Source organism: Bubalus kerabau, chromosome 16, assembly GCF_029407905.1.
Source record: "Bubalus kerabau isolate K-KA32 ecotype Philippines breed swamp buffalo chromosome 16, PCC_UOA_SB_1v2, whole genome shotgun sequence".
Taxonomy (NCBI): Eukaryota; Metazoa; Chordata; class Mammalia; order Artiodactyla; family Bovidae; genus Bubalus; species Bubalus kerabau.
The window spans coordinates 23486924-23506985 of NC_073639.1; the positions used below are offsets into that span (position 1 = coordinate 23486924).

General features: G+C 35.5%; 1 protein-coding gene across 9 annotated transcripts in view; it reads left to right on the top strand.

The window, feature by feature from the left end:
- SLC7A11 (solute carrier family 7 member 11) overlaps positions 1-20062 on the top strand; it is a 553887-nt gene that overhangs the window by 460541 nt on the left and 73284 nt on the right. For 5 of the 9 annotated variants that reach the window (XM_055550995.1, XM_055550992.1, XM_055550991.1 and 2 more), the window contains 2 exons: positions 6238-6398; positions 15150-15276. In XM_055550995.1, the coding sequence (XP_055406970.1) occupies positions 6238-6398; positions 15150-15276 (288 nt within the window). Of the gene's footprint in view, positions 1-6237; positions 6399-11349; positions 11627-15149; positions 15277-20062 lie in introns of those variants that run through there. The other 4 variants (XM_055550989.1, XM_055550988.1, XM_055550990.1 and 1 more) reach the window with 2 other exon arrangements.

The following is a 20062-nucleotide window of genomic DNA, read 5'->3' on the forward strand; positions in this document are numbered from 1 at the left end:
TTTTTTTCATTTGTTTTTTTCTTAATTACTACATGGATTTTAAATTTTATATCCTCTTAATATTATCATTTTTATGACTTCTGGAGTTTGTAGCAGTTCAATAAACCTCCTTCATTCTTCGATTCTGAAGAATTCTACCATGTTTTATTATAGGACTTTTAGGATTTTATTTTTCCATGTATACCTTTGACCTGCTAGGGTTTTGTTTCTCTGGTGTTTAGAACTGACCCAACTTTGTTTTTCTAAATGATTATCCAGCTTTGTCCATGTCATTATTGAATAGTCTGTATTTTCCTCTGTAGTTTGAGATGATACTTTTATCATAAAGTTCTGAATGTATTTGGGTCAATACTAGGCTCTGTCTTTTCTTCTATTACTCAATTTTTAATGTACTGGTGCCATACATTTTAACTAATGAATGCTGCTGCTGCTGCTGCTGCTAAGTCGCTTCAGTCGTGTCCGACTCTGTGCGACCCCATAGACGGAAGCCCACCAGGCTCCCCCGTCCCTGGGATTCTCCAGGCAAGAACACCGGAGCGGGTTGCCATTTCCTTCTCCAGTGCATGAAAGTGAAAAGTGAAAGTGAAGTTGCTCAGTCGCATCCGACTCTTAGCGACCCCATGGACTGCAGCCTACCAGGCTCCTCCGTCCATGGGATTTTCCAGACAAGAGTACTGGAGTGTGAGGTGCCATTGCCTTCTCCGAACTAATGAATAGCTGTAGTATATTTTGATTACCTAGTATTCCCTTAATGCTCTTATTTTTCATAATTAAGAAATAATATTCTTCTGTAAGTTCAGAATCTATTTTCTAGTTAAAAACAAAATTAACTCTTAGAATTTTCATCTAGATCATGTCCTGTGTATCAACTAAGAAGTTGACAGCTGTATGATATTAGTCTTCCTACCCACGAATATGACATACTCTTCTATTTGGTGAAGCTGATTCTTTTAAAAATACAAGTTTACAAATCTCTTTTAAGTTCACTGTTTAATATTAAATTTGTCATTGTTATTATAAATGACATAACTGGTTTCATTGTTTTCATTTAACTTTTTGCCTATGTAAATATTTATAATCTATAAATATATTTTTATATTTATTTGTTTTTATTAATTACTTTATAAATTCTTTGACCCTTATAGGAATTTTTATTATTATTCCTGAATATTTTGTTTTTCCCAGGTAATTTATCATAAAATGGAATTTTTGTCCTCTCTTTTTTATTTTAAATATTTATTTTTCTTGTCTAAATACTGTGATAGTACCTCATAGATAATATTAAATAATGGTAACAAAATATTTTTTTTTTTTACTTACTTTTGATATTGAGAAATGTTTCTCATGTTCTCAAATACCAAAGAGCTTGCACAGGGCAATGTATTCCTTTCCAATGGTAGGTTTTTTTTTCCCCCCATTTTACCTTAGGCAAGAGTCTTAATAATTGCAATATAAAAGCCTAAAATGGGCTATAAATGCTCTAATTGCCGTTAGTGATGGGGTCCTTACTGCCATTTGACAGATGAGTGAGTAAACAACCGTAGCACTTTTTTTTAGAATTTACATTCTGGACTACTTTCAATATATCAACCATCTTAGTTCAGATTCTATAGAAAAAGATTGTGAGATGAAGGATCATATGTAAGTGATTGATAAAGAAATTTTTTCATGAAAACTAGTAAAGGAATACAGAAAACAGAGCAAGGAGGTGAAATAAGATAGCAAATATGCAACTTTTGTTATACAACTTTTCAGGTAGTTTCAGTTTGATTCTTCAGGAAGAACTCTATAATTAAGAATTATACCTTAGAAAATTTCTCAACTCAAGGCAAGGATTTTGGACTTTCATATAATCAGATCAGTGGGTCATTGACTGATATCTCTTAAGGGATGTAGACTTCGAGGTACTTTCCTTTCTATGAACCTAGGAAATGACTCCAATAGTCTACAGGCAGTCCTCTGAGGACAGTCACAGCTATGCCTTTATAAACCAGAATAACAAGTCAGGAAATGGGTACACAGAAACAAAAATAGTGATATAAGGAAATTTGATAGAACATCAGTAATTGCCTACAATTGATAAAACTCTTTTTATTGATTCAACAAATATTAATAATGTTGATATTACCAAGAACAATTGTGTATGAAGTTTTCCTTGTAATTTGATCATAATTGCTTCACTTATTTTGTGTCTACATTTTAGGTACATAAATGTCTTAATTTTCACAATGACTTCATCCATAATAATTCTTTATCTTCAAGTTATTTTGTTTTAATTTCATATGCTCTTTGTAAATAGAACCTAACTGTATCTTCATTTTTTATAATTCAGTCTAAATCATTGTCTTTTAATATATGCTTTTAATCCTTTTAAATTTATTGATATTACTCATATATTTTGATATATTTTTATAATCTAATTTTGTTCATTTTATTTAGCTTGCCCATACTTTGCCCTTTTACCCCTTTTTTCCTAATTATAGTTTGGGATAATTGAGGTTTTGCTCTTTTCTTTTTCCTTTCTTTTGATTTGGGAGTCATGGATCATTTCTTTTTTCTCTTTTTATCCTTCCCTCATTTGTTTCTTCTTTCCTTCCCCTTTTATAATTACTTTTAAATAATTCATATGAATACATGCCTATATAATCTAAATTGATTAATATATCTACCTTCCTAATACTCAAATAAAAAGCTATTAGAAATTTTGATCACTTCCTATTTTTATGCTATTTTAATCTGAATTTAGCTATTGTTGTTGTTGTTCAGTCTTTCAGTTGTGTCTGACTCTGTGCAACCCCATAGGCTGCAGCATGCCAGGCTTCCCTGTCCTTCACCGTCTCCCGGAGCTTGTTCAAACTCATGTCCATTGAGTCAGTGATTTTATTTTGTTTTTAGTTTTATTTTAATCAAAAATAAGATAGTTTGAAAATTCAAGTTATTCTACAAAGTTTTTAACAGGAACAGATGTCCCTGTTTTTTAATATCTCTTTTCATTCTTCCCCTACCCTTTTTCTTGCTCCCCAAACACAACACATTCCCTTAGAGCCTGATTTTCTCCTATTCTTTGTGTCTATATAATCTAAATAATATCCATATCCTGTCATAATACAGTTAATAAACTGTGGAAAATCCTGAAAGAGATGGGAATACCAGACCGCCTGACCTGCCTCTTGAGAAATCTGTATGCAGGTCAGGAAGCAATAGTTAGAACTGGACGTGGAACAACAGACTGGTTCCAAATAGGAAAAGGAGTACATCAAGGCTGTATATTGTCACCCTGTTTATTTAACTTATATGCAGAGTACATCATGAGAAACGCTGGACTGGAAGAAACACAAGCTGGAATCAAGATTGCCGGGAGAAATATCAATAACCTCAGATATGCAGATGACACCAGCCTTATGGCAGAAAGTGAAGAAGAACTAAAGAGCCTCTTGATGAAAGTGAAAGAGGAGAGTGAAAAAACTGGCTTAAAACTCAACATTCAGAAAACGAAGATCACGGCATCCGCTCCCACCACTTCATGGGAAATAGATGGGGAAACAGTGGAAACAGTGTCAGACTTTGTTTTTTAGGGCTCCAAAATCACTGCAGATGGTGACTTCAGCCATGAAATTAAAAGACGCTTACTCCTTGGAAGAAAAGTTATGACCAACCTAGATAGCTTATTGAAAAGCAGAGACATTACTTTGCCAACAAAGATCCGTCTAGTCAAGGCTATGGTTTTTGCTGTGGTCATGTATGGATGTGAGAGTTGGACTGTGAAGAAAGCTGAGCGCCGAAGAATTGATGCTTCTGAAGTGTGGTGTTGGAGAAGACTCTTGAGAGTCCCTTGGACTGCAAAGAGATCCAACCAGTCCATTCTGAAGGAGATCAGCCCTGGGATTTCTTTGGAAGGAATGATGCTAAAGCTGAAACTCCAGTACTTTGGCCACCTCATGTGAAGAGTTGACTCATTGGAAAAGACTCTGATGCTGGGAGGGATTGGGGGCAGGAGGAGAAGGGGATGACAGAGGATGAGATGGCTGGATGGCATCACTGACTCGATGGACGTGAGTCTCAGTGAACTCTGGGAGTTGGTGATGGACAGGGAGGCCTGGCGTGCTGCAATTCATGGGGTTGCAAAGAGTTGGACACGACTGAGCAACTGAACTGGACTGATATTTATATAAAATAATATATATTATATAATATAACATGTATTATAAATTTATATATAATATAAATAAATATAAAATATAATTTATATTTATAAGACAGTTATTATTGCTTTGTGTGTTATATATCAACTTTTTGCTATGAAAGATAATGATGTGACTTTTTGGCTAGTCCTTTCTTCTCTCAATCCACTCCTTTTTCTTTCCCTATAGAGCTATAGAATACTATTGTTTATATTTCATGGATTTAATAATTATCAAATACATATCCAGTACTTACTAGTCTATAATACATTATAGGGTAGGCATTCAAGATACAGAAATAAAAATTCAGTCCAAGATGAGGGAGCTCACAATCTAATGAGGTACAGAGAAAATTAATAAAACTAACTGAATTAAAATGATTATTTGTGATAAAAGTTTGTATAGGAGGTGAGAATGAGACCTGTAAATATTAAGGGAATAGAATTTCAGGCAGAGGGAACAGCATTTGCAAATGCCCTAAGTCTGAAGCATATCTATGTTATAGGACTAGCAATCGATGAATGTGCAAGAAGAGTTATTAGTAGGAGAAAATCAAAGAAGAAATGGGTTAGCAGTTCCCTTAGGCCAGGGTCGTCAAACTTTCTGTATGTTCCCTTAGGCCTTTATGATAGCTTAGGCCAGCGTCATCAAACTTTCTGTAAAGAGTAGGATGATAAACATTTTCCGCTTTGTGAATTACTCAGTTTCTGTTGCAGTTATTCACCTCTGCTGTGATACTCTCCAAGCAGCCAAATACCATATACAAATAAGTGGGCATGCCAGTGCTTCAATAAAACATTATTTACAGAATCATCTGACATAGTTAGCTCAGTGACTTTGCATTACTTTATCCTATTTGCAATCAAAGTACTACTAGACCAAGGGTTGGTAAACTGCACAAAAGCAAAGAATAATTTTTACATTTTTAAAGTGTTGGAAAACACAAATGCATGCACACATGAAGAATACCGGACAAAGACTATGTGTGGCCTTAAAGCCCAAATATTTACTACCTGGCTTGTTACAGAAGTTTGCTAATTACTACACTAGACTCAGAAAAATGAGTTGGATAGTTACTCTTTTTTTCATTCTCTTGAATAACTTACTTAATTCATAAATAAGTTATACAATAAATAAGAACTAAAAAAACTTTTTTAGTTCATAAAAATTTGGTATGCCTCCTCCGTAAATCACAGATTCCTGTGATTCTAGGCTCAGTGATAAAGAATCCACCTGCTAATGCAGGAGACACAGTTTCAATCCCTGGATCTGGAAGATTCCCTAGAGGAAGAAATGGCAACCACTCCAGTATTGTTGCCTGGAGAATCCCATGGACAGAGGAGTCTGGTGGGCTACAGTCCATGGGGTTGCAAAGAGTCTGAAATAACTGAGGGAATAAACATGCAGGCATGTCTGTAAAGCAAATGAAGCCTAGTTTTTTCTTTTTTTTGCATTAAGGATATCCTTGATTTTCACCTTAAATGGTAATTTGATTTTTCTGTTTGTTTAATTTTTCTCTCTCTTTTTTTTTTTTAAACTGCCATTTCAGTATCTATCTGTTTTCCAAAAAGATGTCCATTTACCGCAGGTTTTTATATTACTGGCACATAGTTCTTTTCATTATATTTCTTTGTTACTGAAAAACTTTCTCCATCTTGCTAAGATATTTTCTCTATTTTTATTTTACATTTAATTAATTTCCTAAGTTTTTGTTCAATTTGTCAAACTTTTATATATTAATCTTGGCAAAAATTACAGTTTGCTATTAGAAATGTTTTCTATTGTGCTTTTATTCTTACTTTTCTTACTCCTGAATTTTTTTAGTTATCTTGAATTTTGTGTTAAACATGTAACTACTTTGCTCTAAAATTTCCTTATTTTCTTATTAATGTAATTTATAGCTTTCAGTTTTCCTTTAAGTAACTTTTCATGGAGTCTCACAAATTCAAACATATACTTTTTATTATTATACAATTTTAATTATTTTCTGAATATTTTTTCTCACAATCATTCTTTAACCTAAAAACAAGTTGATGGTATGATTTTTAACTTACAGACATGCAAGATTTATTGTCTTACATTTTATGCTGCTGCTGCTGCTAAGTCGCTTCAGTTGTGTCCGACTCTGTGCGACCCCATCGACGGCAGCCCACCAGGCTCCCCCGTCCCTGGGATTCTCCAGGCAAGAACAAGGCTTTCTAATTTTATTGCATAATGGTAAGAGTGTGTAGCTTGTGTGTAATTTTTTGAAACTTTATTGGGGTTTCAGTTGTATCTTAGACATGGCATTTTGGATAATGCTTTCTATGTGCTCTAAAATAATCTGTGTTTTGTTTATTTGGTGAATAGGAAGTTCTCTATAGAATGACCATCTTAAATTTGTTAATCATAATCTGCAGATTTTCTATGGTGTGCTTATTTGTCTGCTCGATCTATCTATTTTTGAGAGAATGCCATGAATTTTCAACTAAAATACCTGTTTTTAAAAAATTGAATTTTAACATGCATACAGAAAAATATTAAATATAAGCATGCAACCCAGTTAAAAGACATAGGTATTTACCAGGTTGTTAAATTGCACACGGGATCCTAGAACTGCCTCTGTGCCCCCTTCCCCCAATCACTTAAATCCACTTATCCCCCAAAGATAGCTATCAGAGTTTTCACACAATAGAAGTTACTTGTTTTTAAATTTTATGTAAATTAAGTCATACAGTATGTATGTTTTGCATCTGTCTTCTAACACTATGTAATAGCTATCAATATTGCTGTACATAGCTATATTGTCCATTCTTTTTCATTATCTTGTAATATTTCACAGAACAAACACAGTGATGCATCTGTCCATTCTACTGTTTATATATATATATATATATGCATTATTTTCAGTACTGCCTACTGTAAGTAAAGCTGCTATGAATATTCTCATCCATGTATTTTGGTACATGAATGTTCTGCATTGTTATTGGGGAGGCAAATTCATAAGAATGGGATTTGTTGGTCAAAAGGTATCTATATGTTTAACTTTAGTAGATACTATCAAAGAACTTTAAATCCCATTTTAATGATAGCTTTATAGAATTAAAGGAAGATTTTCGGGATCCACAGCCCATCTGGGTTACTTAGGAAGTAAAAGAGGGCTTGATGGTACTGGGACTTTCTAAGTATCCCTCTTCTCTGCTTACTCTCTTATTTCATGAGGGTTTCCTCAACATGGCAGGGGACAGGGCCACCAGTTGTTCTGGGGTCATATCTTTACAACTTCCAACAGATGAGAAAAAATAAACCTAATCGGTTTAGAAATATCCTGGCTCAGGCCACATTCCTCCTATACCCTGCAGGTGGGGAGATGATTATCTTTGGCCAGGTCATTCATTATATGCCCATATTAATAATCATGGGACAGAAGTTATCACCAGAAAAGGGGAGCTACAATGATATATTACATCTATTTTTAAATATTATTTTTATCCCTATTTTACAGAGGGTAAAATAGGATCTAAGATAAAATAGATTGTCAATAGCTAGATTCTTTTTTAAAAAAGCAATTAAAAATTTTGCATGAACAGCATTCATGGAAATGAAAATGAAAGAGAAGAAGCCAAATGACAAGGATTCAGTCACCCTAACACCCTGACAAGGCAAACTGAGTTTTACCTTCTAGTTCTTGTCTTCTATGCAGACATAATTTTAATGTTTTAATTACTGTGTCAAAAATTGTTCTGTTTTCATTTAATAGCTTTTTATTCCACATAATCTTTGTAAACTTCAATGATCTGTATTATAATTCATAGTTCATGTAACTTCTAGTAATTGGATATTTAGTTTGTTTTAAAAATATTTGTGATTGTAAACAATGTTGCAGTAAACATCACTGGGACTATAGGTTGTCTTTTGTATTATTTTCTTGGGAGGGAGTCAGGGAGCATAAATACTTTTATGGCTCTACCAGGCAGTTTGAAGATGGAAAAATTCCTTTAAATTATAGTAAGTGTTTGAGGTTTCTGTAGATTCATTTCTTTTCTGTCCCACAATACCTAATTCTGTGCTTTTATCTATTTGGATCTTTTTTTTTTTTAACTTTTTACTTTGTATTGGGGTATAGCCAATTAACAATATGTGATAGTTTCATGTGAACCGTGAAGGAACTCAGCCATACATAGACATATATCCATTCTCCCGCAAACTGCCCACACATCCAGGCTGCCCTGGATAGGGCCTTGTTGGTTATCCATTTTAAAGATAGCAGTGTGTACATGTCCATCCCAAACTCCCGAACTATCCCTTTCCTTGATCCTTCCCCTCTGGCAACCATAAATTCATTCTCTAAATCTGTGTGTCTCTTTCTGTTTTGTAAGTAGTTCATTTGTATCATTTCTTTTTATATTCCACACATAAGAGATGCCATACTATATTTCTCCTTCTCTGTCTGACTTACTCCATTCAGTTTGACACTCTCTAGGTCCATCCATACTGGAGCAATGCAGTATTTCATTCTTTTTGATGGCTGAGTAATATTCCATTTTATATATATATACATATACATACACACACATACACACACCATATCTTCTTTATCCATTCCTCTGTTGGACATTTAGGTAACCCTGCTGTGGTGGCTATTCTTTGGGCGCTAAGTTAGTATTTGTAAATAACACTAGAATAGTCTCACAATGCTTAAAATAAGGCCTAAAGCAGGGGGAGACTATAAATGCATTTGCTTAGAACTAATTTTTATGGTAACACATATTTGAAGACCATACAATTTTTTAATTTATAAGTTTAGGACTATTGATTTCTAAGGTAACCCTAAAATAACTCAACATTTTCTCTGTAAACTACATTTTCTGCAGATTTCCATGTGATTGGATGAGATATACTGGTGTCTTTGGTAACTATTTGCTGCTTTGCAGAGTTTTGGAATGTGACTCTATTTATATGATAGTCCAATCCTTTTGGCCATTAGTCAAACTTCAACAACATTTTTTCCCCTTGTTTGGAGGGGAGTGTTATTTATTCTTAAAAGAATATTTTTCCTCCTTTAGACTTTATCTAACTTCTGTCTGAGTGCAGCCTTACTGTCAATTTATTAGCTCTGTCATTTAGCACAAAATTTAAAATTAAACTGTGGCTCTATGTTAGTTAGAGATGGGAAACTGTTCCCTGAGAATCTAACATGCTACTTTTAACTCATATTTCTTCACGGCTAATCTGTTTCCCCTTTTTGGAAAACAAAGGCCTCTCCTCTCTTCATTATGTACATGAATCAAGAGAATTGTGTGATTGAAGGACATGTAGGAGGAGGAAGAGAAATAGAGGAAGAATTTTCCTTTAGCTGCTTTTTTTTCCCTTTTCTTTCTTTCTTTGGCATTTCAACAAGATTGAATGAGGAAAACTAACCATTTTCATTTTTTTTGAAAAACATGCAGCTGGGAAAAAGTATTTATTTTGGCTTGATAAAAACCCTAACTTGGTATACTCAGAGCAAAGTATTTGGGTTTAGGTAGATTATATAAAAGGGAAATGATGTAGCCTCAGTTACTTGCATTGATGTGGTGTACTTTGCTCAGGTGCCAACATAACAGAAAATGGTCTGATCTCCACTTTTAAGCGGCTGCCTCTTTCTGGTGTCATCCTGGCTTACCTCCTCGTCCCCGTTGCCACCTCTCACACACATGTTCGCTGTTGTTTTTGCTCAGATGTTCAGAAACATATTTAATAGTGTTTGTAAACGTAGATTCAGAGTAATGATAACTAATTCTCCTCACTAAAATCCACAGCCACGTATGACCACAGCCAAAAGGGGTAGCTGAGATTTCTTTTGGTATTTGTTTTATGAACACTTGATTAAGAAAGTTAATAGGGCTTAAACATGTTTGCCTTTCTTACTATTTCAAACAAAACATTTTAATTTTAGCTTATATTTCTAATATATTTAAAATTTATAATCATAATGTAACAATAGTCTGTACACTTTAGACAAAAATCCTATATAATGTGAATACTTTCTCAATTTTATTCTATGTATCTGTTTTCAAGCTTTTGTTATATGCATGTTTTTATATCATTGTAAATGTTAATTTTGAAATTAGATATTTTTGGTAATTTGTTGGAATAACATGCAAATGAAGGGTATATCTTTTATGAATACTTAGTTTAGGAGGTCACCTAGCACTAATAAGAATCAAAAAATGTCTGTTTTCTGGAGTCACTAATTTTTGAAGTAGTCATACTCAGGTGGCAATTTTAAGTACTGGTGTATTATTGGTAGTAAGAAATAGTTTTTATCTTTAAGTAAAGCTCACAGTTTTGTGCGTGACAGGAGCTATACAGAATCCTTCTAGCTCTGTAAATATTAGATTTGACTGTGTTGCTAGGAAACCCCAAATAAAAAGAAATTTAAGTAAGCAGGAAGCATTATGAAAACTAAATTTTGTTTTTATAAACAGTGCAGCTTTGTGTTATGCTCCGTGATTAAAAGGTTGGTGTAAACTATTTCATATGTACATTAAAGAAAAAGAAAAAAAAACTTCTTACAACGTAGTGATCGTTTCCTGTTTCATTTTTAATTTTCTTCTCGTGTAAAGAGCTTTCACTAGGAGTTGCTTGAAATCTCTGGGAAGGTCTGTTCTGAATTTACTACTTCTGGATTGGTTAAAATCCCTTTTAAGCGTGTGCTTTGTTCTTTGAAAGCTTTGGTCGGTTGAGCAACTTGCTGCTCGTGTTAAAAAAAAAAAAAAAAAGAGCTGAGTAATGCTGGAGCTTTCTCATGTGGCTGATGCAAACCTGGAGAATTTGCATCATCATCTAGCTGGAGTAAGTTGGTGTGACAGGCAGGCGCTTAAATACCAGCCCATGAGGAAGCTGATCTGGTCTGTAGTGATAGGGCGGCAGCAGCAGCCGCAGCAGCAGAGGTAGTCGGGGAGGTGAAGGAGCCAGAACACTATGAACGACCACACAGGTGTTTCTGAGGCGTAATTAGATTGCGGAAGGTGAAAATACACCTTAGATCTTTTACCTGGCAGCACAATATCACTGAGAACGAATCTGAAAGCAAAAAGGAGAGATCAGATCGGTCAGTCACCCCAAGAGACACCACAGTTGAAAGTTTGGAATTAAAAAACAATTTTTTTTTCCATTTCCTTTTTCCCCCCTGCGGGTCACTACCATGGTCAGAAAGCCTGTGGTGTCCACCATCTCCAATGGGGCTTACCTGCAGGGCAGTGTTAATGGGAGGCTGCCTGCCCCGGGTGGCAAGGAGCCACCTGGGCAGGAGAAAGTTGTGCTGAAGAAGAAAATCACTCTGTTGAGAGGAATCTCCATCATCATTGGCACTATCATCGGAGCAGGAATCTTCATCTCTCCTAAGGGCGTGCTCCAGAACACAGGCAGCGTGGGCTTGTCCCTGGTGGTCTGGACGGTCTGTGGGGTCCTGTCACTGTTTGGTGAGTGTTCCTGCTTCTCTGGGGGTGTGTCTGTGGGGTTGAGCACTGTGCTGTCTGGGAGAGCAGAGGGAGATTTCAAAGGAATGGCAAGGGCTACCCCAGATTTTCTGATTTTAGGGGAGGTATGCGAGCTATCTAAGCCCACTATCCACTGTTGGCAGAATGCTGAGTTCCCTGAAATTGCATCCTAAGTCTATGCTCTCTTTTCCTGACCAAGGCACTCTATGTTCTGACTTTTCCCTTTGGCATTGAATGTTGATGCTAACTTTGATGACCCAGTAAAATACAGGTGAACTTTCTGTACCCAGCTCTTGTGCTCAGTTAAGGTATGTTTGGGGTGTCTTGGCAGCTGGCAAGCTGAATGAAACACCTGTGAAGTGAAACCCAGTGTGGCCTATTTAGACACAGAACTGAGTGCTCAGCAGAAGTTTTACTGACTTTTTATTGGCAAAACAAATGGATGGCAGTCTTTTCCCTTTTAATTTTTTTACTTCATGTGCTTGTCAGTTCCTAGTCTTCTTTCAAAAGTCCTTGAATGTGGATCGAAGTGTGATGGCACATAATTCAGCTCCTTTTGTAACGGATTATTGCAAGGGTGTGAGCATATTTCACATTTTTTTATACTTTTCATCTCTCCCCAGTACCCATAAATTTTTGCAATATAAATTGTAAAATTGGAATTGGGTATTAGTTTGCTTTTTGCCCAGCTGTTTTCTTCGTTTACAGTTCACTTGATCTTTGGAGACACAGGTCATTGGTCCACCTATCTGCAGAGTTAGTCTCAACAGAACTGGTAGAAAAATGTGATTATTAACTTTTTTCAAAACCTAGATCTCTTTTATTGATGTGATAATTAATAATAAAGAGGTAATAAATGTCCCCTCATGAGGTGTGCATATGACTGGAATGCTTCTTGGGTTAGCTGTAAAGGTGTTAAAGACTGGTGAATGGTCAAGAAAATTAATTGTATTTATACTATGGGGAAAATGTCTAAGACATATTTGCTCTTCTCTGGCAAATAGTGCTTTTTTATTCCAAAAGATATTGCTCTTTAAAGGTATTAACTCTTTGTCCTAACTCTCTAGGGCCAAGTACTACTAATTCTTGGTCCTACATGGACCAACCTGTTTATTCTGAAGGTCTTGGCAATGTTTTCATGCATTGGTTTGAGCATTTATCTAGAGAACTCAAATTTTCATGGTTAGGAAGAAAGTATTTTAAAGAAAACTTGTTGAAATAAAAACTTAGTATAGAAATATCAACAGAGGAATTATATTTAGGTGTTTACAAAGAGTTTATGGTATTCATATGGTGTGGCATACACATTTATAGACAAAGAGAAACCTAATTATTGATCTTCTTAAATGATTTTGTGTGCGCTCAGCCTTTAATCTTCTCCAACACTTGGTATATTCAGACTAAATCATTGTCTAATAGGAGAAACAATAACCAGTTTCCTGGGTTTTGTATCCTGTGTGCATGCAGCTCCCAGTATGTGATTCCATTTTTGTACACTATAAAAGGCTATTCAGATATGATAAAATGGGTGGCTCTGAGCATTAACTAGTTAAAGTGGTGTTGACTTGTACTAAGAAAATATGCTTCTGCGTAAGTATGTCATCTCAAGTGATTAAAAATAAGCTAATGGGACTAGCTAAGTTTACACTTGAGTTGGTATTCTTTGATTACTAATCACAGGGAATATGCTTCTATACTAATCTATTTATCGATGTTTGCATTACATTGGTCACTTGAGATACTAGGAACTTTTGACAGGAATGCCTTCCTAACAGGAAGCAAAGCAAAATATAAGGGAAAAAATTCTTTGTCTTAAAACTCTGGAACTAAGAGTATAGAATGTGTATATTGTGTTTACAATTTTGTTTAAAGCCAGGTTTAATACATGGGTTCTTACGTCCTATTTTGAACTGTTTTCATCTGACTAATATTGTTATGGAGCTTGAGACCTTTAAATGAAAATTTCACTTCCCCAGAACTCAATTTAAACCTGGGGCAACCATCCTGGAGTTTAACCAAAGAACACACATGTCTAGGTATTGAGTCTCTGGAGATAAATTCTGAGGTTCTTAAGACACTTTCCAATAACATTTAATATTGGATGATTTTTTGTACAGCCTACCAACATGGCAACTGGTTTCCAATAGAGAATGAACTGCAACTAATTATAGTTAGTTTTAAATGGACAAACTGTATTGGTAATTCCCAACTATCCATCTGTAGACTAAGTTACTTTAGAATTAGCTGTGCTAATTTTAAAATAATAGATTTTCTTTGATGCCTCTGTTGAAGACTCTGGTCTTTCTTGATCAGAGAGTAGGTCTGGGGGATGGCCTTAGTGCTAGTATTTTTTATTTTAATTAAAAAATTGTTCCCAGGTGACTCTGATACAGTGCTAGTTTTGGAAATAGGGTAAGCAACACTAAGATTTTGCTGAATATCCAAATTACATTTATGTTGGACAGTTCTACCTGAAGCTCTACTGATTAGTAATGATTTCTCACGCTTTTAGTCTCCAGAATAGCTCAGGCAGAAATTATGTCTTACATTTGAGTACTTAACAGTATGGGTAGAACTTTTCACATAATGTCAAGATATACTTTTCATTATATATAGAATAAGTTGCTCACAGTAGTAGGTAAAGCTGTATTTCATGAGGTGCTCTCCGTGTGCCAGGCCCGTTACTATCCTTGGCATTCATTTTCATACTTATACACGCAATCCCCTTATGAAGTGAGAATTAAAATCTTTATTTCTCAGAGGATGAAACTGAGGTTTGGGGAGATTACATAATCTGCTCAAGCCTTTGTGAATTTTATTGCTAAATGTTAAAAATTGGTTCATAATTAATTTTATGTCCATGTTCATAAATATGTTAAAGCATCTCTTTTTCAAAACTTTTATTTCAGTCACCCAGGAAGGATACTCTGAAATACATCTATAACAAACTTTCCTAAAAATAGAATATCTGAGTCAAATTAATTTTGTTGATAAACAAAATATATCCTATAAATTGAATGAAGGCTTCCAAAACCTTGAGTCCATACTTCTTTACAGGAGAAGAGAGGAATTTTATTTATTTTGATGTGTCACAAAAACATTATTTATTAAAAGGATGCTCAATATAATGAGGTCAATATGATATAATTCTTTGTCTTGATGTGAAATTATGTTCTTCAAAAATGGATTGTTATTGGCATCTTTCTCTTGTTCTCAGATTTGAGATTTAAAATTCTTAATAATATTATATTGTTTTAGAAGTTTGTCTTTACCATTTCAAGTAAAATTGTCTTGAACAGAATGAACCAGAGTTCAAGCATGAGGAAGTTACAAGGGGAATTTGGAGGTTCTTAGGAATTTGATTTGTATTGTTTATTTTGAAAAAAGGTGTCATTCAAACCAAAGGATGTAGTATCATCTCATGAAATATTGCTGTGTCCATTCTACTGCCGGATGACTTGATAATATTTTAACTTTGTGCCTTTTTATCACAATTATTTCACAGGAGCCTTGTCCTACGCTGAACTGGGAACTAGTATAAAGAAATCTGGTGGTCATTACACATATATTCTAGAAGTCTTTGGCCCATTACCAGCTTTTGTGAGAGTCTGGGTAGAACTGCTCATTATACGGTAAGCGCCTAGACAGAAAAAAGATTAAGGAAAAATAAATCTATTCATTATCCCATTTTTGAATCACTTTGATTATTTTTAAATAATTAGAAATATGCATGACTTTGTGGTAAATATGTCTCCTTCAGGACATAAAATCTGGGATGAAATACCTTTCTCAATGTTTTTAGTGCCATTTTGCCACTGGCAGTAATCTTCTAACCATGCCAAACTTTCAAAGCATCTGCTTGTTGTTAATATTCAACTATTCTCTAAGTCATTTTCAGGAAAAATGCTGACCTAAAAGAATATGAATTGTCAAAATCTACCATGATAAATCAGACCTTTTGTTTGATTATAAATTGTAATTTGACAAAATTTAAATGTTCTCCTAGGAACCGGGGTTTTCCTTCTTGTAGATTACACCAGTAAGCCATCTTAAGTTTACTCAGTTTTCGTGACTAGGAAACTTCTGTTCCTAGCAACTTAGTATGTCATCGAGTTTTATATTCTACCAAAACACACACACACACACACACACACACACACTTGTCACAATGACTCATATCCTCATATTAAACAAATCAGTGAACTACAGTTGCAAAACGCTTTTTGATTATATTGTTGTGAGGATACATTCCCCTTCCTGATTGCCTTGGTTTAAAATCAAACCAAATAATGCTAAGTCACTCTGAATAGCAAATTTCCTCCAGTTTTGTGGGAAACTTATGATGTCACATGAGAACTTCAGATTATCCTTAAGACAAACTGCTTCCATGAAATGTGACTAGCACATTCTGACAGCAGAATTTAACAGAAATAATTAAAGAAACTTGTTCTTACTGTAAACTTATCAGACTTACACAGCTGAAAGCTCCTGTGAGCTCTTGTCCTATCATTTAGAGCTAAGTGGTAAATGCAGAGCTAATATGTATTGACTTAACACTAATCTTGATTTTTATAGTCCTAGGAGTCTCTTTTGTAGGAAAAAGCTTAGAATAGTATTTACATCTTTGTTAAGTCTGTTCTCATTTTAAGCAATTTTGCATTATTTAAAACTTGTTATTATGAAATAATGATAAAGAAGTATTTTGTTCCTTTTCTAAACTCTGTGATTTGCCTGGGAGGTGCCTTTCACTCTTTTGTGATAACATGAAGATTACTCTTCAAAGGTCAACTTAAGTTCTATCTTTTCCACAGTTAATTTCCTGTTCACCCTAGTTTATAGTATTTCTTTCCTCTCTTAATTCTTCTGAAAAAAAAATGCAGTCTCTGCTTCTCATTTGACATTGAACATGCTGGCTTATATTCTTATTGAATATTTTAGGAATCTGTGCTCTGTTTCCTTGTTAAAACTGCAAGCATTTCAAGTATATAAAACCAGGTCTCTCACTTTTTGTAACTCTTATACTACTTATTGTCATATTAAATGCACTGATTGTCATATATTAAATTCTTTCTGAATAGCAGTTGAAAAATTTAGTACTCATTCAATCTTTCAGTAAGTTATATTGGGTTGGCCAAAATGTTCATTCAGGTTTTTCCATTAAGATGGCATGGAAAATCCCTAACAGATTTTTTTGCCAACCCTAATGAGTTCAGTTCAGTCACTCAGTCGTGTCCAACTCTTTGTGACCCCATGAATTACAGCACGCCAGGCCTCCCTGTCCATCACCAACTCCTGGAGTTCACCCAGACTCTCGTCCATTGAGTCAGTGATGCCATCCAGCCATCTCATCCTCTGTCGTCCCCTTCTCCTCCTGCCCCCAGTCCCTCCCAGCATCATGGTCTTTTCCAATGAGTCAACTCTTCACATGAGGTGGCCAAAGTATTGGACTTTCAGCTTTAGCATCATTCCTTCCAAAGAACACCCAGGACTGATCTCCTTTAGAATGGACTGGTTGGATATTCTTGCAGTCCAAGGGACTCTGAAGAGTCTTCTCCAACACCACAGTTCAAAAGTGTCAATTCTTTGGCACTCAGCCTTCTTCACAGTCCAACTCTCACATCCATACATGACCACTGGAAAACCATAGCCTTGACTAGACGGACCTTTGTTGGCAAAGTGATGTCTTTGCTTTTGAATATGCTATCAAGGTTGGTCCTAACTTTCCTTCCAAGTAGTAAGCGTCTTTTAATTTCATGGCTGCAATCACCATCTGCACTGATTTTGGAGCCCCCAAAAATAAAGTCAAAACATTTATTTCCGCTTTATTGACTATGCCAAAGCCTTTGACTACGTGGATCACCATAAACTGTGGAAAATTCTGAAAGAGATGGGAATATCAGACCACCTGACCTGCCTCTTGAGAAACCTATATGCAGGTCAGGAAGCAACAGTTAGAACTGGACATGGAACAACAGACTAGTTCCAAATAGGAAAAAAGAGTACGTCAAGGTTGTATATTGTCACCCTGCTTATATGCAGAGTACATCATGAGAAACGCTGGGCTGGAAGAAGCACAAGCTGGAATCAAGATTGCCGGGAGAAATATCAATAACCTCAGATATGTAGATGACACCACCCTTATGGCAGAAAGTGAAGAGGAACTAAAAAGCCTCTTGATGAGAGTGAAAGAGGAGAGTGAAAAAGTTGGCTTAAAGCTCAACATTCAGAAAACGAAGATCATGGCATCCGGTCCCATCACTTCATGGGAAATAGATGGGGAAACAGTGGAAACAGTGTTAGACTTTATTTTGGGGGGCAATAGTTTGAATAAAATACACTCAGTATTCAAATAAGTACAATACTTATTTAGAGTGGTGGCCTGTCAGAAAAGTGGGCTTTGGGGCCTGATGCAGCTGAGCTTGAGTCCCTTTCCAGCCATGTACTGACTAATTGTGTTGGCTGGTTAGCCATACTTTGGTTAATTGCTCAGCATTATAATGGACTTGATCATTCCATTTGCAGTAGTAGCACCAATACAGTGCTCATTCATTCATCTATTCATTCCACAAACTATGCTACTGAACGGTGTATGGCAAGTTAAAATGATCTAAAGTGAAGTGAGCCTCAGTTCTGATTCTCAAGTAGCCTATAATCATATTACCTTAGATAGCTACTTCACTGGGTATGTGTTTATGGAAGCAATTACCTAAATATATTCTAGAAGCTTTTTAATGGATTCATATATTTCTTTGTAATATGGACTCACATTACTCAATTGTTCTCTCAGAGTAATGAATGACTTGAAGAGTGACAAAATACCTGAGTAATATAACATTCCTCTTCCATTGAAAGTACCCATGGTACCTAAATATTTACTATTAAAATTGTACTTCAAATTAAGTCACTTTTGTCAGAAATAATCTGTAACAAATCTTAAAAAGAAATCATACATCAGGGGTCATTTGAATTCATACATTCACCATGAATTCATTAGTTTTCTGTTGTGTGACAGACACTTTACTAGACACTTTACCATAAACTGAGGATGAAATAGTGATTAATATGGACACCGTCATACACATGAAGCTCACGGTCAAGTGAGGGAAACAGTTACCAATCAAGACATCATGTAAGAGAATAAAAAGTTACTACTGTGATACACATGTGAAAGGGGAGCTATGAAGTTCCATAAGAGAGTATACTCTGGGAGATCTAATGCAATCAGAGGACTGAAGAAGCTTCCTTGGGAAAAAGATTGAACCAAGACTTGAGGTATAAGAAACTGTCAGTGAGTTTCAGGGGCTCTAGGCAAAGGGTATTCAGATCCTTCTAGTGGGAGGAAGCACACTGAAGAGGAAGGAAAAGTTTTGACCAGATGGAGCCTTGTATTGAAGGATTTTTGTGGATTCTATGTTTGGAAAGCACTAAAATGACATGATTAGATTTTAATTTATACATCAGAAATTTATAAATGATGGAGAGTAAGAAAAATGTCTTGTTGTGGTCAGGAGGAGATTGTCTTGGGGAAAAAAATCAAGAAATCTCACTACTGCACATCTACACCGAGGAAATCATAATTGAAAAAGACACAGGCACCCCAGTATTTATCACAGCACTGTTTACGATAGCCAGGATAGGGAAGCAGCCTAGATGTCCGTTGACAGATGAATGGATAAAAGAAGATGTACATATATACAATGGAATGTTGCTCAGCTATGAAACAGAACACATTTGAGTCAGTTCTAGTGAGGTGGATGAACCTAGAGCCTGTTATACACAATGAAGTCAGAAAGAGAAAAACAAATATCGTATATTTACACATATGTATGGAATCTAAGAAGATGGTACTGATAAACCTATTTGCAGGGTAGCAGTGGAGATGCAGACCTAAAGAACAGACTTATGGACATGGGGGAGGAGGAGAGTGGGATGATTTGAGAGAGTAACCTTGAAACATCTACATTACCACAGATAAATCAGATAGCCAGTGGGAATTTGCTATATGATGCAAGGAGGTCAAATCTGGTGCTCAAATCTGGTGCAACCTAGGGGAGTTGGGGTTGGGTGGGAGCTGGGAAGGAGGTTCAAGAAGAAGGCGACATAGGTATGCCTATTGATGCATGGCAGAAACCAACACAATATTGTAAAGCAGTTATCATCCAATTAAAAATAAATAAATCTATCTTGCTTTCTAATACCAGCAGGTCAGGGTTGGAATGCATAATGGTGGTTGGTTTCCTGACAATCTAGGGATTGGACCTGGAGGTTGAGTAAGCATGAGATGGGAGATAAACTGAAATGGAAGACTTGGCATGGGAAATTTAATAATTCCATTGACTTGCCTGTGTACTAACAAACATGCATTCATATGCAGTATATTTAAACTGGAAAGGCCTGTGTCATTTTCTAACAGAAACT